This window comes from Pituophis catenifer, unplaced genomic scaffold (genome assembly GCF_029215685.1).
Source record: "Pituophis catenifer annectens isolate HBS135680 unplaced genomic scaffold, rPitCat1.0.hap2 SCAF_3, whole genome shotgun sequence".
NCBI classification, from domain to species: Eukaryota; Metazoa; Chordata; class Lepidosauria; order Squamata; family Colubridae; genus Pituophis; species Pituophis catenifer.
Window position 1 is genome coordinate 146,893,944 of NW_027256883.1, and position 27,002 is coordinate 146,920,945.

At 38.5% G+C, this 27,002-nt stretch overlaps 1 protein-coding gene across 1 annotated transcript; it reads right to left on the minus strand.

Moving 5' to 3' along the window:
- Nucleotides 1-12,798: 12,798 nt before the first annotated feature.
- LEPROT (leptin receptor overlapping transcript) lies at nucleotides 12,799-26,540 on the minus strand. Its single transcript, XM_070939484.1, has 4 exons — nucleotides 26,474-26,540; nucleotides 25,497-25,572; nucleotides 23,931-24,117; nucleotides 12,799-13,895 (listed from the first exon to the last, which is right to left on the minus strand). The coding sequence occupies exons 1-4, from the start codon at nucleotides 26,487-26,489 to the stop codon at nucleotides 13,779-13,781; spliced, it is 396 nt and encodes a 131-aa protein (XP_070795585.1). The 5' UTR covers nucleotides 26,490-26,540; the 3' UTR covers nucleotides 12,799-13,778.
- Between the last annotated feature and the right edge of the window lie 462 nt (nucleotides 26,541-27,002).

Below are 27,002 nucleotides of genomic sequence, written 5' to 3' on the forward strand. Positions count from 1 at the left end.
ATAATTGTTTAATTCATTGTTGTATGCTGACCAGAGTCAATTTCCATGAGATCGGCTGCTATATAAATTTGATTAATGAATAAAAAATTAATTAATTCCAATGCTGGTCTCCATTTGTGCTATGTAACTTTTTTACAAACTTTTGGTCCTGAGGAAAAGGATACAGTATTTTTTCTGGAAAAGAATTTCAAAAATTTAAGAATCTGACATCTTAGATCCTAAGATGAAATTAATTATTCTACACTTTTTTAAATGTTTCATGTATTCTTGGCAGTGTTATCTTCATAAGATGCATTTGGGTATATGTCAAGTAAAATATTTTGGGTTGCTCTTATTTTAGAATACTTTTTCTCAAACTTGGCAACTTTAAGATGTGTGGATTGGAGAATTCTGAGAGTTGAACTCCACACATCTTGAAGTTGTGAAGATTGAGAATCACTGCTTTAGAATGTATCCCATTTAATTATATCTCTTCCACTTATTTTCTTCTCAAAGCCTATATATACATAATATTATCTACATAATATTTTCTTCTGGTCAGTTTTTCCTAATTGGCAAACAAAATTCACAACCTGCCATTTCCATAATTTTATTTCGTATTTAATAAACAATAATTTATCCAATTTTTGGTTAGTTGAATTATTAAAAACAGTACTTTGCTGTTATTGTACCATTCAAATTGTTTTTCTCTTCTGGAACTGAATCCTGTCTTATATGTTACATCCAATATAAATCTAAATCTAAATATCTAAAGATATTTCATTTGATTTTTTAAAAAAGATTATTATTTGGTATTGGAAATACAGTAGATATAATGATTCCCCATTTAACTGAAGCACAGCATAGAAAGTCTACTATGTTATCTTACACATCTGCTTATGGTACATGATTCCAGCATTTGTCTGTTCATATGGGTATTCATGTCAATCGTAAATAGAGGACACACCTGTGTAAGCTTGATTTGCTTTATGGCTGAGACCAGTTCTGAGCACATCTGCCTCTTCTCTCTGTGAAACTCAAGTTATAAGATTGTTTCTCTATTGCAGTGTTGGTGAACCTTTTCAGCACTGAATGCTGAAACCGGGACACTTGCGCACTTGCCGAAAACCAGAAGAGGAGCCACCTGGTTCACATGCGTGTACCGAGAAGATGATCTTACGGTTTAGGCACGCACATGTGCACCGGCCACCTGGCCTTCCAGTTTCTGGTGCCCATGCGTGTGCAAAGACCAGCTGGCCATATTATCTTCTAGCGCACACATGCATGCAGGGTGGCTGCTCTTCCGGTTTCCAACGCTCCCGCACATTTGAAGACCAGTGGCCGGCATGCCGGAACCCGGAAGAGCAATGGGCGATGGCTTGCATGCCCGGAGAGATGGCTATGTAAGCCACTTCCAGCACGTGCCATAGATTCGCCATCACAGTTCTACTGGTTCTTATACTCCTCAAGTAATAAGAACTCATTCTTTCTTTCACTTACAAAGTACTTATGTTTCTTTTTACTGATAAAAAGAACCATATAATAAGGAAAAAATAAGGAAAAAAACCCATCTCACATAATTCAATGGGACATGATACTGATACTTCCCAATTGATATAAATGAGTACATTAGTACCTATTTGGTTGAAGCTAAACCATAAGTCAGTATGTATCAATCTAGACTGTCTTATAAGTAACAGCCATTCAGTCTCCTCTCTGAGGTTGCTTTGGTGTCTACCTCATTTTTACTTACATTGATCAGTTTTATTGAGAAAATGTTTGACAAAATTGGAATAGATATAGAAGGCAAAAAGGAGAAATGCTTGGAAAAAAGTAGATAGGCATTTAGGCATAGGGCCTGGGTACTTACAGGACCGCCTTCTGCCGCCGATACCTTCCCACCGGCCGGTTCACTCCCACAGAGAGGGACTCCTCAGGGTGCCGTCAGCCAGGCAATGTCAGCTGGCGATCCCCAGGGGGAGGGTCTTCTCTGTGGCAGCACCTGCCTTCTGGAACGACCTGCCCCTGGAGATACGTAGGATACCAGATCTCCGTGCTTTTTGCCGTGCTCTCAAAACTTTTCTATTTCATCAAGCTGGGCTGGCGTAACACCCCCCCCTTTTAGATATTTTTAATTGTAAATGGATTTTAGTCGGGAGGTTCTAAATTTTGGGCCAAATTTGTTTAAGTCTTTTAAAATTTTAAATTTTGTATTAGGATGTTTTTTATTCTTGGCTGTGCACCGCCCTGAGTCCAGCAGGAGAAGGGCGGTATAAAAATTTAATAAAATAAATAAATAAATAAATAACTTCCCCCCTTCTCTATAGTCCAACAGATCTGCGGTGTTTAAACCCATTAATAAGCATCTTGTGTTTGTATTTACCTTTATAGTTACAAATCTTGCATCTGTCTCCTCTCCTACAAATTATCCCACTCAAATAGGGTTACTAAATATCTGGCAAAAGGAGGGCTTGTCTTCATATTCTTCATCTGGCAGCAGGGGTGAAATGTAAAATTTGTTACTACCGGTTCTGTGGGCGTGGCTTGGTGGTGGTGGGGTAATGTGACTAGGTGGGTGTGGCCAACTTTTTTTAAAAAAATCTTTTCAAAGCATTTTTTCTACAACCTCTTCAGCCAAAGAGGTTGCAAAAAAATGCTTTGAAAAGCCTCTGCCGATCAGGCAACTCAGCTGGGATCGTCAGAGGCTTTTCAAAGCATTTTTTTACCACCTCCTCGGCTGAAGAGATTGCAGAAAACAATGCTTTGAAAAGCCTTTGACGATCCCAGCTGAGCCGCACAATCATCAGTCTTTTTTTTTTACTTTTAAAAGCATTTTTTCGGCAGAAGATGTTGTAGAAAAAATGCTTTTAAAAGTTAAAAAAAAAACCCTCTGATGATCATGCGGCTCAGCTGGACATGGTGGAGGGGGGCGGGCAGGGATTTTTGCTACCAGTTCTCTGAACCACCCGCCGCCATCGCTACCAGATCAGGCGATCCGATCCGAACCAGGAGCATTTCACCCCTGTCTGGCAGGCATTTACTTAAAACCAAATATCTGGCTTGGACTAGACTGGACTAGAAGACTTCAAAGGTCCCTTCCAATTCTGTTATTCTCTATTCTGTATTCTGACTTGTCATGTGTTTCTAGGGTAAATTTGAAAAATTCTGTCAAATATTCCTAGCATATATTCTTGAAAATAAAGATTTCTTGGAAAAATATTGTGATTGAAAAGCCAGCCTTTCTGATGCTGGAAAGGGACATTTCATATACATGTATGCCTAAGTACATTTTTGTTATAATTTTCATTGTGGATACTAAGAAATTTAGTATAATCTGCTTTTTAAACTGGTGATCAAAAGAATCAAAGCCTCAAATCTGAAAAGGGCCTTCAGTCACATAATCTTGCCTTTTTATTTCCCCATTTGGGTGTCCCCAATTGCAGTGATTAAAGTAGCTGAGATTCAAATATTGTTTCAGAAATTGGGTTTATTTCTTTCCAATAAGCCATTTCTCTTCAAAATGCAAAGCCATTTCCCGATAACATTAGCATTTTGTAAGGACAATAAAAATCACACACGGGATTGGATCATTTAAAAACTAAAAGTACAAAATCCAATCATGGAAAGTAACATTTACTCCAATCATAGTCTTCAAAACAGAATTAACTATGTTAAACCGTCATATGAAACGTTAAGGAATGATGGAAGGGAGGAAGAGAGCAATGGAACCTTGAGATGTCAATTTTCAATTTAAAACAGCACATTCATAAATAAAACATCCTGAAATGTTCTGGGAAAAATGTGACTCTTTTTAAAAATTATGCTGCATTGTAGTTAGCCTACATAAACATTTACTCATTCTTTCCTTGCTGAATTCTTAAAGCTCACAAAATTGTTTTCTAAAGCAGTCTCTACGTGGGACAGAAGTGACTTTTCCCAACACCCTGAAAAAATATTTTTTACTACCTTGTGATAGTACTCACCTCGCTCACTCTTGCCTCTTACGCTCTATTTTTTACCCTTTCTTCAGTGATCATGAACCCAGGCAGGCTACTCTCCACTAGGGATATAACATATAAGGTAAGAATTCATGAGACCCATTTCAGTCTGCATTGGCATCCAAAGGTGCTGATTACCATCATTTATATGTTACATAGAGAAATATGTTGAAAGTTCATCAGTGTAACAGGATCAAGCTCCTCCTATTTGGTTCCTAGACTGTATCATCCATTGAAACAATTATCTGGCTTGTAGCCAAGCCTAAATCCAAAATTAAATGGATTTAAATAACCAACTTTTTCCAAATATCTTGGAGCTGAGCTATCAGAACATGTTTTAGCATCTTGCAGAAGGACAGAAAATTGTATGCAATGGTGGGTTCAGTGGAGAATTATTCCTTGCTTTAAATTGATTTCCATTATCGTCATCCTCTCAACCAATTCCTGACCCCCACCTTGGCACATATGTAAACTACGATAGGCAAGGAATCAGCAAACATGTGATAATTGTGATACTTGAGCTTTGCAGATTGAAAAATATTTAGCATATTTTACCTATAAAACAGTCCCTTAATCTCATGGTTTATGAATTCTTCGTGCACATTTATTTCAAATAAGGAATAGAGGTAGTCCTCAATTTATGACCACAATTGAACTCAAAATTTCCACTGCTAAGCAAGACAGTTGTTATGTGAGATTTGCCCCATTTTTACAATCTTTCTTGCCACAGTTAAGGGAATGACTGCAGTTAAATTAGAAACACGGTTCCCAATTGACTTTGCTTGTCAGAAGGTCACAAAAGATAAATCGCAAGGACACTGCAACCATCATAAATGAATGCCAGTTGCCAAGTGTCTGGATTTCAAGCACAAGGATGGGGCAACAGTTGTAAGCGTGAAAAATGGTCATATGTTACTTTTTTCAGTGCTGTTGTAACTTTGAACAGTCGCTAAATGGGTGGTTGTCAGTCGAGGGCTACATGTACTATTCCTTCTTTAATTCCTAATAACTTCTCCCTGGTCTCTCCCTTTCATTGTGAATTAAACCATTTACAACCACAGAATGTCTAGTACCATGAACGACCTGTTGCCTTCATGTTATTTATATAGGTCATACTTGACAGCATTTTTCCAAGCCTAACTGTAGATGTGACAGAAGGGCAATTAGATCAGTGCATTATTAGATCACTCTTTTGGTTCTACTACTGACATTTTAGACTATAAAATTTGGAGAAGTTAACTCAATATATACAGTATAGGCTAACCTTTTCCGGACCGAGTGCCCAAAGCATGCACCCAAACCACCAACATGCAGTGCACGTGTGGCCCCCATGCACACATCCCACTCCCCGGTTAATGCACATGTGCCCCCCTGCACATGTCCCACCCCCCACACATGCACATGCACCCCCCCATACACCCCCCCACCCCCCACGCATGCACAGTAGAGACCCGAAGACCAGCTGGCTGGTGGGAGTGTGTGCGCATGCACAGCGGAGCTTACTGGGGCAACGGCTCGCATGCCCACAGAAAGAGCACTTTGTGCTACTTCTGGCATGTGTGCCCATAGGTTCACCATCACAGGTATAGTGCATGTATTTACACATTAATTCTGAAGAAGGAACATTTCAAGCTAATTGAGCATCTGGAGAGTTCAAGTTTGTCAGAGTAGAAGAATTGTGTATTTTATAAGATAAGGACCTAAGTGCTACTGTGAAGGGAATAGGTTTCTGTTACTGGAAATTTTACTACTCTTATCATCTCTGCTCTTCTGAGAAAAATGTATAGTACAATACTAGATGCATTAAAAGCTTTAAAAAAAAAGGATTAGTTAAACCTACGGTGTGTAAAAAGCTGATGTAAATACCACAGAGTTAATGAAATTACAAAAAGTGCTACAGGGAAACACATATTATACTTCCTAATAATGAGTTTAACTAGAAGACTTCCTCATTATCTACACATTACAAAAGAGATTTAGCGTAAGCAATAACATTCATTTTGGCAAGTTATAATTTCTTACTTTAGCTCTCTAGAGATGTGTCCATTTCTCTGTCAGAGAAACAAAACAGCAATATCTTTGAGGTTTGCCATTTGACTTGTGTTAACAACTTGATGTACTGATAATGTTTTGCTCTTCTTCTATATTAACTAAATTGTTCTTGACATTGAAGAAAACAGATAATCCAGAATGTATTTGTATTGTCCAGATGCAGGAATATTTATGTCATATAGTAAACAGGTTTTACAAGTCATACTTTGAATATGAATTGTAACCAGAACATCAGCAGATCTTATGCAAATAGTGAGAAGATGAAGAAAAATTCTAGATATTTGGAAATTGATTACTTAAAATATCTGACATTGTGTATGAAATTGTATCTATAGAGTTATGAAAAACAGGAGGAAAAGATTATATAAATTGCTTTTGAGTCACAATTATATATTGTAAAAATTGTTCCAAGTAAAATTGCCTTTTGCAAATGACTGATGATGATTTTGTCAATGCCAGTAGTATTCAAGTGGTGCTCCAGTTGTTTTAGGATTGGACACAAGATATCTGTTATTATTGGTAATATCTTTGCTTTTTTTTTTGCCACAGTGGTTCACCTTCTATTTGAACATCTTTTTATTCTGTGATTTTCTCCAGTTCTTTCTTTCAGTTCTGCTTTCTTCAGTTACTGCCACATCCTCTATTCAGATTTTCTTATCTTTCTTATCAACAATTGTTAAGTCTAGGGAATTGCGTACTAGATGCTTGTCTGTTTGAGTTCTAGAATTACAGAGCACTTTAGTTCCTTCATTTTCTATTACTTTGTCTGTTTTGTGGTCCCATCAGTTCTAACTTGCAGGCAAATAATATTTCTTCAGATGTTCCAATGCACAATTGTTGTCATGGTATTGTAGTCCATCTTTGTTATGGAATGCAGGAGTTGCCTTGTGGAAAGGAGAGACGGAATAATCAGATAAGAGGGGCAGGAGCCCACAGTCACTTAATGGTTACAGAAAGGACCCGCCCTAATGGATCAATGAGTTATAAGTAGTAGGCAGGAAGTTTCTACTGTCAGATTTGCAAAATTCTATTGATATAGGTTTACAATAAAGTAGAATTAGTTCATCTAGTCCTGCTTCTTATTTACCTGGCAGGGCTGACAGATTTCTAGTACTACAGGTTCTTCTAAGGAGGGAATCAATTACTATCTGTCCATTAGCATACTTTTAACATATCAATTGGAGGTTAGAAGTTCCGTCTGAGTTCAGACATTTAGAAGACCATTATTCTTTTTCCATGGCTGTTTCCATCTTCAGTATCTTAATAGATGCTGTTGAATTCTGCTTCTTGTCCAGGGGTGAAATCCAAATTTTTTTCCCTACCAGTTCTGTGGGCGTGGCTTGGTGGGCATGGCAGGGGAAGGATACTGCAAAATCTCCATTCCATCCCCTCATGGGGGAAGGATATGGCAAAATCTCCATTCCCACCCCTCATGGGGGAAGGATATTGCAAAATCTCCATTCCCACCCCACTCTGGGGCCAGCCAGAGGTGGTATTTGCCGGTTCTCCAAACTACTCAAAATTTCCGCTACCAGTTCTCCAGAACCTGTTAGAACCTGCTGGAGTGCATCCCTGTTCTTGACCCTTTTGAAACTTCTGTAGGTTGAAACTGTTCCGTTTCTTTCTAAATTTTTTGTCTTTCTTGGCTTTAGCTTCTATTCTCTATTTTATGCCAGGGGACAGATATGCAAAGCAGAGTTTGCTATTCAGTGGGTAACTAAGGAATGAACGTTTCAGAAAGTAAATTTATTGTACTTGTTGTTTTAGATAAAGTATATTGTAAAATGCATATGGAGAACTAGTTGGTATAGTGTATTAAGGCACCAGAGATTGTGAATTTTAGTTCTGCCTTAGGCACAAAGCCAGCTGGGTCACCTTGAGCCAGTCATTCTCTCTCTCTAGGAAAAGGCAACGACAAAACACTTCTGAAAATCTTACCAGGAAAACTGCAGGAACTTGTCAAGGAAGTCACCAGGAGTAAAGACTGACATGAAAGCGCTTGGGTAAGTGCACAAGTGTGCGTGCATGTGGACAGACACATACACACACAAATAGGACTGAATAATAGAATACTTTGCATGAAGTTGACTCCGTAGAATATGGAGTTGAAAGTTAATTGCTAAATTTGACAAGAGTGTGGTAAATTATTAAAGTAATGAATGCATGGGAATGGAAAATTTTGCAAACAGTTCAACAGTTAGGGAGTGAAAAATATGATATCTCCTTTGTTCTTTAATGTACTTATGGATGAAAATATAGAAATGCTTGCAGTCACATCACACATATTATATGTTGGGATCGTGCTACATGAACTTTTGAATGCTGATGGTGCTGTGCTGCTAATGAACATCCCAAATTATTTGCAACAAATGTTATATTGGATTATTTGGTTAAAAGCATGGCTCTGGGGGAAAAAAATGAATCAAAGACCAAGGTACTTATGTTTGACTGGCATCATAGAGGGAACCATAAGTAATACATAAATGGTGAAATAATACACAGGGAGATAATTTGAATACCTTAGCAGAATCTTTATAAGAAAGTAAATGGAGAAATTTTAAGATGTACAAATAATGGTAGAACAGGTGAGCTCTTGCAAGGAATGAAGGTTGAACAAAAGAAATATGATTGCTTATAATAATGTGGTTCTGCCCACTTCCTTGTTTCAAAGTGAGACTTGAGTATGGCAGGAGAAACCTAAAATTGAATGCGGTGGGAATAATATACTTTAGAAATGTGTTTGGTAAGCAAGAGGAAACTGGGTCAAGAATAAATTGGGGCAGAAATCAAGTGATCATGAAGGAAGAAGTATTTTGAATGTGGTTTTGGCACACAGAAAAAAATGAATGATTAAATTGCAAAATAAATATATGAAGAAAGACCAAATTGGTTGAGAGGAAAGGCCAAGAAAATCCCATTTGGATAGTGTTAATGGAATCCTCAAAAAGAAATGCAATATCTGGGATTTAAAGAACAAAGAGGGTAATATATGAAGCAGTGTAATGTTGTGAGGAGAATAAGGATGAATTGCAAAAATAAAAGCATATGGAAATGTATACTTTCTAATATTGTTGGTGTAAATGAGTTTTAGCTACATTTTTTCTATTATTTATATTTGTAAGAAACTCACAAATGGTTAAATATTGGAGCAGGTAGATGCATTCAATTTACCTTACTATTTTTATTACATTTTTGCACTGGGTGTAACGTTACTTACCCCGAAATCAGTTAGATAATGAATATGCATATAGGCAGAGAAAAGAGAAAAGGGCACAACATTTACATGCTTAAAACAAATATTTATTTGGGGAAATGATTGAGGTGTACTTGAGTAACTAAAATTGGCTGAATCCAGTTATCCTGGTAAACATGTTCAAAGATATAATGTGTAGTTCAAAGCAAAGAGTGATATTTGGAATTTCAGTAAATAAATTGTTTGAAAATATAAATTGCCATTTGATTTCCCTTTTCCCTTTCAATTTATTTCTGAAACCCTGACTCAAAAACCAATTACCCACAATTATAAACCAAAATCATAGCACCCTGAGCCACATCATGAAATGAAAACATTTTATAAATTCACCATCAGAATAATGATTTTATAATACTTAAAAATGATTAACTTATTCTTTCACAAGATGCCAAAGGAAAAAAAACAAAGGAGGCATGACTTCATTTTACTGATAATATATATGAACAGCCAATTTACTTTATTTAAAAATTACTGCTGAATTGTTAGTCTTAAGGCCATCTGAATAATGCAATCCATAGAATATCTATTCAAACAGCCACTGAGTAACATGTATTTTCCATTTTTAAAAAAACTATGTTTTTTTTAATAATGATCATTTAGTCATTACAGGTTTGGAATACTTTTAAAATCAGCAACTGAATGACTAAGAAAAATCTCAAATCACTATTATTTCCAGCAATTTCAGTGCATCAGCATATTAGAGCCATTAGATTCCATGCAATTACATTTAAGAAAGCTGTATATTAAAGAAATCACAAATAGGAATAGAGACTATGGCTCTTGAAATGTTACTGAAGTAGTATTCCTAAGTATGCCTAGCCAGCAGCATCCCCAATAATGGTCTCTAGCTTCAAAATCTCAGACACAACTAGGCAACCCAAGTCCTAGTTCTACATGCATGCAGTGCAACACAATACAGATAGTCCTTGACATATGACTGCAATTGAGCCCCAAATTTCTATTTTATTTTTTTTTTAATTTGATTTATATGCCGCCCTTCTCCAGAGACTCAGGGCGGCTTACAATGCGTTAAGCAATAGCCTTCATTTTTTTGTATATTTTATACAAAGTCAGCTTATTGCCCCCACAAACTGGGTCCTCATTTCACCTACCTTAGAAAGGATGGAAGGCTGAGTCAACCTTGAGCCTTGGAGAGATTCGAACCAGCAGAAATTGCAGGCAGCTGTGTTAATAACAGGGTGCATTAAACCACTGTACCATCAAGGCTCTTTTGGAAAAGCATTGCTAAATGAGACATTTCTTAAGTGAATTTTGGGCCATTTTACGATCTTCCTTGCTACCATTAAGTGAATCACTGCAGTTGTTGAGTTAGTAACATGGCTGTTAAGTGAATCTGGCTTCCCCATTGACTCTGCTTGTCAGAAGGTCACAAAAGATTATCACATGACCCCGGGATACTACAATGGTCATAAATATGAGTCAGTTGCCAAGTATCTGAATTTTGATCATATGACCATGGGGGTGCTGCAACAGTCGTAAATGTGAAAAATGGTCATAAGTCACTTATCAGTGCCATTGTAACTTCGGTCACTAAACAAGCTTGTAAATCGAGGACTACCTGTATACATTAAAAAGGAGCACACATCATTTTAAAGCCAACAACCATTGCTGTATGGAATATATTTGTTATACTTCCTGTTAAGTACACATTTTAGATAGGAAAATACAAATAAGTTGACTTTGAAATGTTTCAAAGAATTTTCTCTCCTGTATAGCGAAAAAAATGCTACAGAGAGTTTTTATTATTGGCATATACTGCTTTACGTAAGATCAATGTAATCTTTAACTAGCTGCCATTTCTAATCAGATGTAAGTTGACACAAAGAAATTAAGGATACTCGACAAAAATGTTAAAATCTTATTTTATTAAAGATCAAAGATATGTGTTTCAGGTCACAAACATATTGCACTATTTCAGTATTTCACATGATACAGATTATAAAATCATTATAAAGTTTTTATATGCACCAAGTCTGAAAATGCTAAACTTTTTTTTTTTCAAAATCAGACCCTGAAAGCAAAGCAGTTTTTATACATATGTGTAAAGGGTTGTGCGTTCCTTCCATTAAGTTGGATGTAGTGGCTGTACAGAAATGGCAGGGAAATTTTTTTGGGGGGCGGGGGGCATCAAGGAAACAAAATAATATAACGAGTATATATAATGATATTTAAACTACATAGATTCCTTTATGTTCAATGTTCCCCAAAAGGAAAGAGACTACTCAAAACTGCATTGGTTATTGTAGTTTTTAAAAAATTCCTTTTCAACATAGAGAAATTCCTGGGAATTATTTAAACATTCTCTCCCTAGATCCCAGTAATGCAAATGATGGCTTCCAGGCAGTGGTGGGATTCAAATTTTTTTACTACCAGTTCTGTGGGCATGGCTTGGTGGGCGTGGCAGGGGAAGGATACTATAAAATCTCCATTCCCACCCCACTCCAGGGGAAGGATACTGTACAATCTCCATTCCCTCCCCAATCCAGGGGAAAGTTACTGCAAAATCCCCATTTCCTCCCGATCAGCTGGGACTCAGGAGGCAGAGAATAGATGGGGGCGGGACCAGTCAGAGGTGGTATTTACCGGTTCTCTGAACTACTCAAAATTTCCACTACCGGTTCTCCAGGATTGGTCAGAACCTACTGAATACCACCTCTGCTTCCAGGCCTGACAGGCAAATTTGAATTTGCTTTTCTATAATCTAATGAAAACTACTACAGTACATATTTGCTTACATATAGTTGTAGGATGACTAAGTTGGAGGTTGTTACTTAAAGCTATTGTGAATCTTTATGAACCTAACAATTTTGTTTCAAACAATTTACCCACAGGAACTTAGGAGTGATTTAAGTTTATACCAGAAACAAACAAAACAGATTTCCCTCATCTTCAAAAGAACGTATTCCTATTTTAAAGGGAAAAAAACAAGTCTAATATCTACTGAAAGGTTATCATTATTAAACTTAAAGATCATTTTACTACACAAATTGTATACTTATTTGGGGATGGAAAATACACTGTAGCTTTCTAAAGGGCAACAGAGACCAAAGCAAAGTGTTTACATATTTACAGGGCACATCTTTACTCAGAAATATGCTTCATTATATTAAACGAAACCTACTACCAGATAGGTATCCATGGTGTAGCAACTTCTTATAAAAACTAGCTTTTTATTTAAAGGAATACATGGATTCTCAAAAAGCGATATTGTTAAGCTGGGAACAGGTTTTCTGACCATGGGAGCATTTAACAGATTAACAGAGTTGGAAGGAACCTTGTAGGTCATCTAGTCCAACCTACCCACCCAAGCATTTCTTTCCCAATGTTCTGAAAACCTCTTCAATCTTCTAGAATAGTGATGACTAACCTTTTTGCTGTCGCGTGCCAAAAGCGAGGGGAGCGTGGGGGGATTGTGCGCATGTGTGCCCACACGCAATACCCTCCCGTGCCCCAACCCCCTGGCATGTGTGCATGACCCCCCGCGCTTCCCCCGCTTTTGGCATGTGATGGCACGGTGGGACTGGTAGGCCTGTTTTCACCCTCCCCAGGCTCCAGAGGCTTTCTTGGAGCTTGGAGAGGGCGAAAATGTCCTTCCTCACCACCCTGGAGGCCCTCCAGAGGCCGGAAACAGCCCATTTCCTGACTTCCGGTAGGCTAGGAAGGCCCAAAAATAAGATGGCTGGCGTGCACATGCATGCTGGAGCTGAGCTGGGGCAAGGCTTGTGTGCCCACAGATATGGCTCCGTGTGCCATCTGTGGCACGCGTGCCATAGGTTCGCCATCATGGTTCTAGAACATTGCAAGATTGCTGCATCTTTTTATATTGCAAAAGTGGAGTTCTTCTGCTGGACAAGAAGTTTCTAGTGGAGGAAAGTAATTTTTCTGTTCGCTGATGGCAGAATCTGGATCCAATCCAGGCATACACAAGATTGGGTCCCATTTTCTGAATCATGCAGAAGATAAAAGGATATCTAGATGGCTTTTTGCTCTAAATTCAGTTGATCTGGCAAGTGCTCCTTAAAACTGTATGAAACCAGGGTGATTTAATATGCTGATTCTTTGAACAGTAAACAGTTTATATTGAAGAATTATGATGTGTTTACCTTGAAGATAAATTAATATCGTTTATTGTCCTGCTTTAAAGCCAAATTGCAAATGTGATTCCTAATTCAAAAACTCAGAAGAAAGTGCCCCATTATTACAAAATAATCCTTACTTGCATAGTTTTTCTTGCATTCTAAAAACTTCACCCACAGTACTGTGGAAATTTACTTGCATCTCATGAAATAAAGGTACTAGTATATAAGGTACATGTCCTTTATGTTAAGCTAATACTGATCAAATTATTCATACGCTAATGTGCATATGTATACATAGTATATCCATATATACACTACAATAATAATAAGTAAATGAACAAAGATCAAGGAAGCCCTGTGTAACATACATACTGTAGATTAATATCTCAGTAAATTCTACCACTGCTCCCAGGTAAAATCATCTCCTCTGCCAAAGAGAACAAAAAAGCCTAAAACTGTAAGAAAAATTACGGCATTTCCAGCCAGCACAAGGCCACAGGCTCCCCACTTGATCTGAAATAGAAAATAAAATAAAATTAACCTTTCATTCATTAATACAAAATATAGGCTATTTTGAGCATTAGAGAAGTCCAAAGAAATATAACATCATGATGGTAAAAGCACTTAAGATAAAACACCAAATTTTAAGAACCAAGAGAACTACTAATTATGTAATTAGTAGTCATTATAGAACTCATCATCTAATTTGCTAAAACAAACTTGACATAAAAACAATTACAAGTCCTCGAATGGCTGAAGAGAGCAATTAATGAAAATTTACAAGAAAGCTCATCCACCAAAGCATAAAGCTAATTGTGAAGAATTATTTGTAAGCTATCAGCCACAACATAAAACAGAAGTTTCCTATTATCAGTACAAATCTGTAAGTCTGGATTTCCCCTACTACAAGAAGTTCCTTACCTCAGCCCAATTTGGGCTGAAATTTGAGAAGTGGAATAGAAACAAGATTATTTTTTTAACATGGTCATTTAAATATATTATATTTAAATTATTATATTAGAGTATTATATAAGGTCCATACTGCTATACCTCTCTTTAAGCAATTTCCTAAAATTGTTAATTCCAGAATTCATTCATGACTTGAATATTTTTCATTTATCAACTACTGCTTTCTAACTCTGATTATGTGCCAACCTGTCAGTATATAATTAATAAAAATAAAATCTTTATTCTGTTCTTAAGCCAGAGAATGCAATAAAAATACACAACCTATTCTTAATAAAGCTAAAATGTAGGCATAAAATACAGTAAAAATCACATATGAATTAATAAAATATCAACAATACAGATAGTAGTGGCAGGCACCAGAATTCGTACTACTTTTCAATAAAAGACAGCACACATTTTCTCCATGATTCTAACCTATAGCTGCTGCGGCAGAGGTCCTCAACCTTTATGGCTTGGTGGCCCAGCAATGTGGGGGGGAGGGGGAACTGGCCCACGCAAGCGATAGGCTGGAGAAATGAGATGCATGCCGGCCCACCGCTCATGCAAGTTGAGCTGCATGCATGTGTGCCAGCCCACTGCTCATGAAAATCAGGCTGCATGTGTGTGCACTGGCCTTCTGCTCATGTGGCCTGGTTCCGAATGGGCCATGGCCTGGTAGTGGGCCGCCCAGGGGCTGGGGAACCCCTGTGCTATGGGGAAGAATTATCAAGCTGGCATTTTATAAATTATTAGGTGGAAAAGCTGCCATTGTTATATATGAACAGGTAGTCCTCGATTTACAATCATTCACTTAGTGACCGAAGTTACAACAGCACTGAAATAAGTGACTTATGACCATTTTTATACTTACAACTGTTGCAGCAACCCCATGATCAAAATTCAGATGCTTGGCAACTGGTTCATGTTTATGAAGGTTGCAGCGTCCTGGGGTTACGTGATCAATTTTTGCGAACTTCTGACAAGCAAAGTCAATGGGAAAGCCAGATTCACTTAAAAACTGTGTTACTAACTTAACAGCTGCAGTGATTCACTTAACAACTGTGGCAAGAAAGTTCATAAAATGAGACAAAACTCACTTAACAAATGTCTCACTTATCAACATAATTTTGGGTTCAATTGGAATTGTAAGTTGGGGACTACTTGTTATGTCGAAGAAAATAAATACAATAGCCATGATTTGCAGTTTAAAGGCCCTTAGAAAACTAGTGGACACCAAGTACTGGAAGATCGTAACCAAAGTTAACGACTGGCTCGAAATTTTGGACAATTTTTTAGGCACTTAGAAGTCCATCAGTTGTTTGTAAAAAGATGCCCCAACCGCAAAGAATTTCAGTCTACTTTTAAAACATAGCAATTATCATTTTAGGGTGACATGACATTGTTTATCTTTCTTCATCATATATTTTTTTTCCCCTCTATTGGTGGCCTGGCATGGTTTCTGTAAAGAGAATATATATTTGTGCCAAAGTTAAAGATTTTGTAACTAATGCAACAATCCCCATGAGAACTGAGAACTTTTTTTAAATATTGTGCAAGAATGTTAATATGCCAAGCTTCAAATTGTTAAAAAGGGAAGTTAAGAGGTCAAGCACATTGTTTCATCACATTATGTTTTGTATCTAGTGGTATACAGTAATAATGTATTATAAGACATATTTAGTTATAGGAACAGCACCGAGTTTGGAAACATGTTTCACATCGTAACAGTTCTCCATCGCTTCAAGGAAAATTTCAGAAATAGAAGCCTTAAATCTTTCAGCCAGCAATTATAACAGAAGAAAGTCTGAAAAGTGTGAGTAGCATGGTCAAAGATACATTAATTCAGACATAATTATCCTAGTCCAGGTGCAGTTTGTTTGATCAGACGCAAGCTGTCTGTGTTTGATCCTTCATCTCTGTTTTTCATACTTCAGTACTTCCAAATTTTGTTAAACTATAATTCCCCAATTCAGATGTCACGGAAAATTGCAATTTAACAAACGAAGTGATGTCAAAGGCAGGAGAAAATGGGAGAAGGGAAACATGCACATATGTTCCGTTTCACTTCAAACAAGTAAATGGAGAGGTGCTTGAATATTATGTGGCATAATGGATTTTGGATACCATAATTAGAAAGTGCACCAAAAGCATGTTTAAAAATGACAGACTTCTCACTTAGGTTCAAATCATTAATGCTTTGATGAAATATTATGAAGAGTATCATGGAGTTGTAAATCAAGCACACTACAAGGCATGAATCAATTCCTGTCCTGAGAGCAAGTTTTTCTTTACAGATATAATTTACTATCCTGTGAAAAACCAAAATAAAAGAACTATTATTTCAAAAGATCCTATAAAAATGTTAAAGCAAGACGCATTTTATCCTCTGGCAATGATGGACAACCTCCCCAAAAAAGTTATTAAATTTGGCAAATCTGACAAAAGAGAAAGAAATGGGGAGGCAGACAGCAGATAAAGAAGATGAATGACATCAAAGCAATGCCTCTATCTATCTATCTATCTATCTATCTATCTATCTATCTATCTATCTATCTATCCTGTTCCCGACTTATTTCCCTGAAATAAGTCCTAGCATGATTTTTCAGAATGCTCGTAATTTAAACCCTACCCCCAAAATAAGCCCCAGTTAAGAGTGTCAACCAGACGGCTACATTTAGTACTGTATTCCCCTGAAACTAAGCCCTAATTGGAAAATAAGCCCTAATGCATCTTTTGGAGCAAAAATTAATATAAGACCCAGTGGAAACATGGTGTCTGTCTGTCTCTCTGTCTATCATCTATCTATCTCTATCATCTGTCCACCCACCCACCCACCCACCTACCCATCCATCCACCCACCTACCCATCCATCCACCCCCTCTCTCGCTCTCTCCTATCTATCTATCTATCTATCTATCTATCTATCTATCTATCTATCTATCTATCTATCTTATTTAGAATTCACCCATTTCCATCACAGAGAGATGGGAAGTATTTGTCTATGGAGCTGAGCCCAATCCAGTGGTACTTTATTAACTAGATATCTCAAAGACAATTTTGAACCAGTGTGCTGTGGGGCAGATAAAAATGACTAAATAGCAGACAGCACCAGATAATCAAAATCCTGCCCCTTTGTACATGCATGAGATGCATGTAATACACATTAAACGGAAGGGCTTTCAGTCTTTTTATGTTGCTAATCCCCTTGGGAAGCCTATGCTTCTGTGATTAGTCTCCCAAGTATTGTCTATCAGATAATCTATTTCAACCAGATAATCTATTTCAATATTAAAATGCCAATGTCCCCATTTTTATTTTATTACTATATTTGGTCAAAAACTAAAATAGATTTAAATACTTTGTGCCTGGTTTTCCCACTCTAGGTATTTTCATAATTATTTTTCATAGTACAGCTAAGACGCTAAGACTGAAAGAATCATAAACATGGTTACCACAGAGAAAACCTCATTTAATAGTGGAGTTTTAATTCAAAATATATACGTTTTAGATTGTCCTTTGCATGCCATTGATACCAATCTATGCTTTATCATCTTTATCAAAGATGATTAGGGGATTGAAGGCTAAAACGAGCCTTGGTAGTACAGTGGTTTAATGCACCCTGTTATTAACACAGCTGCCTGCAATTTCTGCAGGTTCGAATCTTACCAGGCTCAAGGTTGACTCACCCTTCCATCCTTTCTAAGGTAGGTGAAATGAGGACCCAGTTTGTGGGGGCAATAAGATGACTTTGTATAAATATACAAAAGTATGAAGGCTATTGCTTAACGCACTGTAAGCCGCCCTGAGTCTCCGGAGAAGGGCGGCATATAAATCAAATAAAAATAAAAATAAATAAAAATAAAATAAAAAACATAAGAACAACAGTTGCAGGACTTAGGTATGTCTAGTTTAAGGAAAAGAAGGACTAGAGGCGACATGATAGCAGTGTTCCAGGATCTCAGGGGCTGCCACAAAGAAGAGGGGAGTCAACCTATTCTCCCAAAGCACCTGAAGGCAAGACAAGAAGCAATGGATGGAAACTAATAAGGAGAAACCTAACCTAGAATGAAGGAGAAATTTCTCCTTCTGACAGTTAGAACAATTACTAGCTGGAACAACTTGCCTTTAGAAGTTGTGGGTGCTCCAATACTGGATGTTTTTAAGAGATTGGGCAACCATTTGTCTGAAACGATATAGGGTCTCATGCCTGAGCAAGGGATTGGACTAGAAGACCTCCAAGGTCCCTTCCAACTCTATTATTCTGTATTCCATTCTGCTTGTAAAATGTAAAAGCTATATGACATGTGCTTTTAAGATTCAGAAATGCATCAATGAATCAGTACTATATCAAGTTAAAGGTAAAGCTAAAGCAGGGGTGAAATGCTCCCAGTTCGGACCGGCTCGGGCAAGTAGGTAGCAATGGCAGTGGGCAGTTCGGAGAACCGGTAGCAAAAATCCCTGCCCCCGCCCCCCATGCCCAGCTGAGCCGCGCAATCATCAGAGCCTTTTTTTTTTCTTTTAAATGGCTCTGACCAGCCAAGCTCTGACGATTCCAGCTGAGTTGCCTGCTAATCAGGCAACTTTGGGCTTTTTGTGGCTGTGTGAGGTTCCTGCTTATTGCAGGGGCCATTTTGGGTCTAACACAGCTGCTTTTATATTGTGGGTGAGCCAGTTGTGTTGTGTTGTGTTTTGTAGGTTAAAAAAGGGCAAAGAAGTGACATTGACTTGGCCACGCCCACCTGACCAACAAGCCACGCCTTTCCAGTCACCTTACTACCAAGCCCCACCCACTAATTAAGCCACGCCCACAGAACCGGTAGCAAAAAATTTTAGATTTCACCCCTGAGCTAAAGGTTTCCCTCGCACATAAGTGCTAGTCGTTCCTGACTCTAGGGGGCAGTGATTATCTCTGTTTCAAAGCCGAAGAGCCAGCGCTGGCCGAAAATGTCTCCGTGATCATGTGGCCGGCATGACTAAACACCAAAGGCTCACTGTATGCTGTTACCTTCCCACCAAAGGTGGTCCTTATTTTCTCTACTTGCATTTTTTACGTGCTTTCGAACTGCTAGGTTGGCAGAAGCTGGGACAAGTAATGGGAGCTCACCCCGTTATGCGGCACTAGGGATTAGAACCGCTGAACTGCCGATCTTTGATCGACAGGCTCAGCGTCTTAGCCACTGAGCCATCGTGTCTCTTCACGTTGGTTATACAATATCAAGTTGTTGCTGTTAGTTGCGAAGTCGTATCCGACCCATCGTGACTCCATGGATGTTCCTCCAGGCCTTCCTGTCCTCTACCATCCCCTGGAGTCCATTTAACCTCAGGCCTACTGCTTCAGTGACTCCATCCAGCCACCTCGTTCTCTGCTGTCCCCTTCTTCTTTTGCCCTCAATCTTTCCCAGCATTAGGTTCTTCTCCTAGTGAGTCCTTCCTTCTCATTAGGTGGCCAAAGTATTTGAGTTTCATCTTCAGGATCTGGCCTTCTAAAGAGCAGTCAAGGGTTGATCTCCTCTAGGACTGACTGATTTGATCGCCTTGCAGTCCAAAGGACTCACAGGAGTCTTCTCCAGCTCCGTAGTTCAAAGGCCTCAATTCTTTGGCGCTTAGCCTTTCTTATGGTCCAACTTTCACAGCCATTCATTGCAACTGGGAAAACTATAGCCTTGATTATATGCACTTTTGTTGGCAGGGTGATGTCTCTGCTTTTTAGTAAGCTATCTAGATTTGCCATAACTTTCCTCCCCAGGAGCAACTGTCTTTTAATTTCTTGGCTGCAGTCCTCATTTGCGGGGATGGGGTTGCGCCTTATTAATTTATTTTCTTATGATGAATCTTAAGATCTATGGATATGACAGAGCTTACATTTCCTCTCCAAAGAAAATTGTCAGGAAATGTTTTTCTCCATTTTATATTTTTAACCAAGAGCTAAATTTATTTTAGTAAGAATAGGAAAGAATTAGCGCTCCATCTAGTGGTATGACTGTGGAATTGGGTTTTTTTCTTATATTGTATCTTTCATAAGAAAAAATACACTTAGCCAAAAGTATAGCAGAAAATATTAGGTGTTATTGCTAATATTCTCAGAAATTGGCAGAGACAATTTTATAACTGCAACAAGTCAAGGAATTAACACAAAAAAATTGGAATCAAGAAATTGAGAAACAACCCTATAACCTAAGATGAGAAGTATAGATATATTTATAATTATGTTTTAATAAGAGCACCCATTATTTAATCATCAAGACAAGCTCAAAAACTCTGAAGAAATCTATTGGGTTGTTTTACTGGGTATCCTATTGCTTGACTAATCCTACTGGGCACTCAGTATATTATGACAAACACAATCAATAGAATTACCGTATTTTTCGGAGTATAAGACACACCTTTTTCCCCCCTAAAAGGGGGCGAAAATTTGGGTGCATCTTATACACCAAATGTAGCCCTGCCCACCCACTGGCCCCCACCCTTTGGCCACTGCCACCCAGCAATTTACCTCCTTGCAGCAAGCAGCAAGAAGAAACAGCCCATTTTAGCTTCAGCACAGCCTAATTAGCACAAGTTGATTCCTCCCGACTCTCAACTGTTTCAGGCTGCAGGGATTGCCATTGCCTATTGCTGCGCGGTCCTCTGCTGCTTGCTGCAAGGAGGTAAATTGTTGGGAGCAGATTTTTTTTTCTTGTGCTAATCAAGCTATGCTGAAAACGAAAATGAAAGTAAATCAGGCTATTTGCTGTTTGCTGCAAGGAGGCAAAATTGCTGGGAGGCAGAGGCAGATTTCTTTTTCTTGTTTTCCTCACCAAAAAAGGTAGGTGCGTCTTATAGTCCGAAGTGTCTTATACTCCAAAAAATACGGTATAATAAACATCTGTCTCTCAGCCCAACTAACCTCACAGTGTTGTTATTGTGGGGAAAATAGGAGGAGGAAGGTATGTTTGTTGCTTTGAGTTATTTATAAAAACAATAAAGGCAGGATTTTAAAAATTGAAAAATAACAAATAAATAAAGGTACACAGAATTAATATTGAGAACAATGTGAATGGACTGGAAGGAGACTCATCACTGAATGTAGCAACCGAGAGTAACAGATGTAAAATTAATGGAACGCAACAATGCTAAATATATTTTTACTTCTGTTGCATTTTCCATTCATTCTAAATGTAACCAAAATTTATCAGGGTTATTGTTGTATATAGCAACACAGCAGTACACTGTATACATACATGCATACATACATGCATGCATACATACATACATACATACATATAAGGTAAAGATTTCCCCCATCCACTCATGTCCAATTCTAGGAGGCGTTGCTCATCTCTGTTTCTTAGCTGTGGGAGCCAAAGTTGTCCACAAACATTTCCGTGGTCATATGGCCAGCATGACATTATGCAGAGGCACACAGAATGCTATTACCTTCCCATAGAAGTGGTACCGATTTATCTACTTGCATTTGCATGCTTTCAAACTACTAGGTGGACAGCAGTTGGGCCAAGGTCAGGAACTCATGCCATTGTGCAGCACTCGGGTCTTGAATGTGGGCTATCAGCTTTTTAGCTGACAAGCCAAGTGTTATGGTCTGCCAGCAGAACTGGCAGCAGAGTCGGACAGTGAGGAGGCTGTGGAGGAACATGGGCCAGTCCTGGAGTCTGGAGAAGGCTCGGATGAGGGCTCTGCGTCGGAGGCAGAGATGGGACCAGGACCATCTGGGAGTTATGTGCGAACTCATAACAGGAGACATAACAGAGGAGCCTGTTCCTAGTGTGCGAATGCGCAAGAACAGTTAAAACAAAAGGGACAACTTGGGAGTAAGGCTTGGAGATGATTGGCCCCTCTTATAAGACATAAAGGAAGAGCAAAGGCACTTGGGCCTTTGCAGGAAGCAACGTTGTGGATGGTGTTGGTTTGTACCAACACCATCCATTTTTGGATGGTGTCCAAAAGCTCCATTTTTGACTCTGTGTTTCCATGTGGCCTTGCCAAGATAATTGCCAATTAAGTCTTTAGCAGGGTGTCAAAGAAGATAAAGGTGGGTGTTTACCAGCCTTATCCAAAGGACTGTGCCAGACTTCTATTGGACTATTTATAAACTCTTAGTGATGCTGTGAATGAAAGGAATTCACAGCCATTAAAATAAAAAAAAGGGGGGGGTTTGGGAGTAATTGTGTGCTTTTTACTATATCAGGAAGCCTAAGTCAGAATACCAAACTTCTTTAACCACTGAGCCACCATGCCCCTGTATACATATATACACACTGTATATATAAATATATATATACATATACATACATACATACGTATGTATGTATGTATGTATGTATGTATGTATGTATGTATGTATAACTATATAATATACAATGATATTATATAGTTTGGGTAATGAAATGTTTGCAAGAAAACTACAAAGCTCAGAGAGCATCAAGGACCTTTCATGCAGTACACTTATTCCCACTGGTGAAAAAAAAGAGATAGTACATATCAAAATCAAGTTTTGCAACTTCCAACACAAATTATGAAAAAATAATTCAAAGTCCAAAATTAAAGAAAATAAATAACACCACCTCTTTAAAAATATACACTCTATCATCTAAATATGTGAATACTTTTTTTACTCTTCTTCCTGTAGTAGTGTGCTAGATTATAATTTAGCATAATACAGAAATCGGCCATTGTAGTCAACAAGTCATGGCATATGTTTTAGCAAGTAATGAAATTCAATAAGCCACAGGTGGGGCCTGCATGAGTTTAACTGTTGAAAAACAGGTTGATTCACATATCACTAGTTTTGGTTCATCAAGATAGAATCTCTGCAAATATACTAGGTAGGAACTAGTTATTTAATCTGCAGACAGAAAATATCTCAAACAGCTTATTCTTCCAAAGCATCAGAGAATTTTCATTCTTGCATTTTTTAATATCATCCCTTCAGCAATTCCTCCCAATTCCCAGCAAATATTCATGGGAGAGAACTGAAATAGTAACCCATTTTTCTGTACTGCATACTCCATAATGATTATCTATGGCATTTCCTTAATACAAAAATCTAGATAACTTTTATCTGAACTTTTTGCTTGCAGATGAAGTTTCAAAGTAACAAATAACACAATTTTGTTTGGCAGTTTGCCAGACATGGCAATATTACAAGAAGCAGTAGAAAGTACACTAAGATAAAAAGTTATCTTTTTTCCCTGTTAATACTGTATGTTATTTTCTTTCTTATTGATGTTATTTTCTTTCTTATTGCCTGAAGCAATGTCATAAATCATAACTATTGTTCTGTGACCTCAATAAAATATATTGATTATCTGATCAAAAACCCAGCTATGATCACTTCCAAACCAGTTTATGGTTTGTGGTTGAAGTTGTGATTTGTTAAACCATAATTTAGCACAATATATTAATGCAATGTCTCCTGGCACTTATGAAGGGAATGCCTGAAAGAAACTGTCCTATTGTATCAAGAACCTGGTATACAATGTTTTTCAATGACAATGTTATAAATGTCCTAATTAACAGAAATCATTTGTTAAGAATTCTTCCACATAGCAAGAATTCTGCGCACATATATGTTGACTCTCATTGTCTTGCTACAGGACTTACCACTTCAACACGTGCAAGAATGATAGGAAGTCCAAAAGCAGAGACCACAATTCCAGTTGTGAAAAAATATGACAGTTCCTTGCAAGTACTGCTTGCTGCGTCTGTATCATCGCTTACTCTTCTTGCAATAAAGTGAGGAATAGGGCATATGGCATAAAATATCAAGACAAATAGTGGCCAGTAGGTACTGCAGAATGATAAAGAATAAGAGTTTAAAATAAATGCATATGCAATATCAACTTATTTTGTCATATATAAAAATGCAGCTGTATACATTCACATACCTATCTCATCACACATGATAAATAAAATAGGCCTCGACATACGACAATTGAGCCCAAAATTCCCATTGATAAACAAGACAGCTGTTAAGTGAGTGTTGCCCCTTTTTATGACTTTTCTTGCCACAGTTGTTAAGTGAATCACTGCAGTTGATAAGTAACATGGTTGTTAAGTGAATCTGGCTCCCCCTTTGACTTAGCTTGTCAGAAGGTCACAAAAGATAACATGACCCTGGGACACTGCAACCGTCATAAACACATGCCAATTGGCAAATGTCCAAATTTTGATCATGTGACCTTAGGGATGCTGCAATGGTCGTAAATGCGAAAAATGATCTTAAGTCACTTTTTTCAGTTCCATTATAACACTGGTTACTAAATGAATTGTTTTAAGTCGAGCACTATCTGTATATATGTCACTTTGTACTGCTTCCCCAATTCCCACTTCTTTGATCCACATATGAATGCATTTATTCTCTTGTTTGGACTACTGCAATGCTCTCTACATGGGGCTGCCCTGGGGTGCACCCGCAGGCTCCAACTGGTCCAGAATGCGGCCGCGCGGGTTGTTACGGGAGCTTCCCGTTACTCCCGGGTAACACCTCTCCTGCGTGAGCTGCACTGGTTGCCGGTGGTCCTTCGGGTCCGCTTCAAGGTGCTGGTACTTACCTATAAAGCCCTTCATGGCATGGGCCCGGGGTACTTGCAGGAGCACCTCCTACCGGCCTCCCAACGCCCAGTGCGCTCACATAGGACTGCCCTCCTCCAGGTGCCGTCTGCCAGACAATGTCAACTGACGGCGCCCAGGATGAGGACGTTCTCTGTGGCTGCACCGACCCTCTGGAATGAGTTACCCACTGGGCTCCTGACAGCCCCTGACCTCCATTGTCTGATTTTGAAATTGTCTGATCTGTTGGGAGTTTTTAATTAATTGTGGGATTTTAATTATATATTTTTTTAACTTTATTTATTGCTATTGTTATTGTTTTTACTCTACGTGATGGTTGTGAGCCGCCCCGAGTCCTTTGGGAGAAGGGCGGCATATAAATTTTAATAAATTAAATTAAATTAAAATTTATTCAATCCTCTGTTTTTGGTACATTTTTGCTGGACTAGTTCAGTTTTCCTCTCTTTTCATACCATTTCCAAATATTAATCCCACCATTACTATTCAAATTGTACTCTATTATATTTATAGACTTTTATGCCAAATAAATGTGTTCAGAATTTACATGATTGATAACAAAGAACTGATATTCTCTTACTCAAACTAATATGTTCTTACCCGTATGTTTCTAAGGCACATCCCAACATAAGAAATGTCAAACCAATGACTCCAGTAAATGATAAACCAACCAAAGCTGTAAAAGTGGAAATAAAAAGAATGACACTCAGTTTAATTTTAATAAACCAACTCTCATAAACATAGTTATAAAATCACTGGCTGCTGACATTCTTTAAAAATAATGTTAGCACACATCATGGAAGTTCTAAGCAGAGAAGTCCTTAAGTTGACCATATAGAATGTTAAGATGTCCTTAACCTGACCATATAGAATGATTTCATATTTCCCTTAAAAATGCGGCCTCCATACTTACTACAGTTTATCGAAGGAGCAAACTTTGATGGCGCTTGCAAAAGCTTATCCTTCCTGATTGGGAACTTCTGTTCTTAGATTTTGGCTTGAATTTTTAATTACACCGCAGAACAGAATAAGTTCAACAAAGTGGAACAGAAATAGGACAAATTGGTCTTAGTGGTTTCAATGCACCAAAATAAAAATAAAAATCTGCTGAGATGAGACGAGGGAGCAGTCAAGGAGTGCTTCTAGAGGATGGGCAAAGAGGAGGAATTGCCGCTGCAAAGAATAAACTTAGCCTGGCACCCAAAGGTCCATACTGCACTTGCCAGTGAACCAGCTGAATAAGCAGGACAGAGGGAGGATCCTTTTTTCCTTTGATCTCTGTTTTCTGCGGGACTGAAATGTTTTTGGGGAACCCCCAGGCAGGGTGCAGGAGAAAGCGACACCACCAACTAGCAACAGCAGAATAGAAAAGAGCCGTCCAAACTAAAAATTCTTTACGAAGAGAGCCTGAGTAGCCGGCGAGAAGATGGGAAAGAGATAAGAGATCTTGGGATCTCTCGGGGAAGAGATGCGGTTGCCACAGCGATGGTCGCTATGAGAAGGTGGAAATCTACGACTTCCTGAAGATAATCCACCCACTCACCCACCCCCAGAGAAGTGGGGGAAGCGGCTTGTACCTTTGATCCCCGCCATGCCTCCTTCCTTGAAGGGGCGATTCTCACGATCGCTTTCCGGACTTCGAGGCAGAGGAGGCGGAGTGTAAGGAAGCTTCTTCCGCCTTCTCTTCACGTGGTCCTTTGAGAACGCCTGCCCCTTCCCATAAGCGGAAAAAAAAAAAGAGGGAGAAATGGGAAGAAGTTGCCTCACAGAAACAAAATATATCCAAATACCCATCCCGAGATGACGGCGCGCCACCGCTTCGGGGATCTGGCGGGATCGAGCGAAGATCTTTCACGAAAGGAATACCGATGGGCTGCTTCGTGTTCGAACAGCACCAGCTTGCGAGTAAATCTCACGGTGGGGCGGGGAGGGTTGCTACTCCTCCTCCCCATCAGGAATTCTCTCTGTAGGAAGTTTTTGCTTCTCCACCGCGCGAGAAAGTAGAAATAAATTCTACTTGTATTGTTTGTTTCTCTTTCGCGCTCTCCGTGACAGCTTGTGTTACCTAAGGAAATACGATTTTGGGGGGTGGGGGTGGGGGTCATT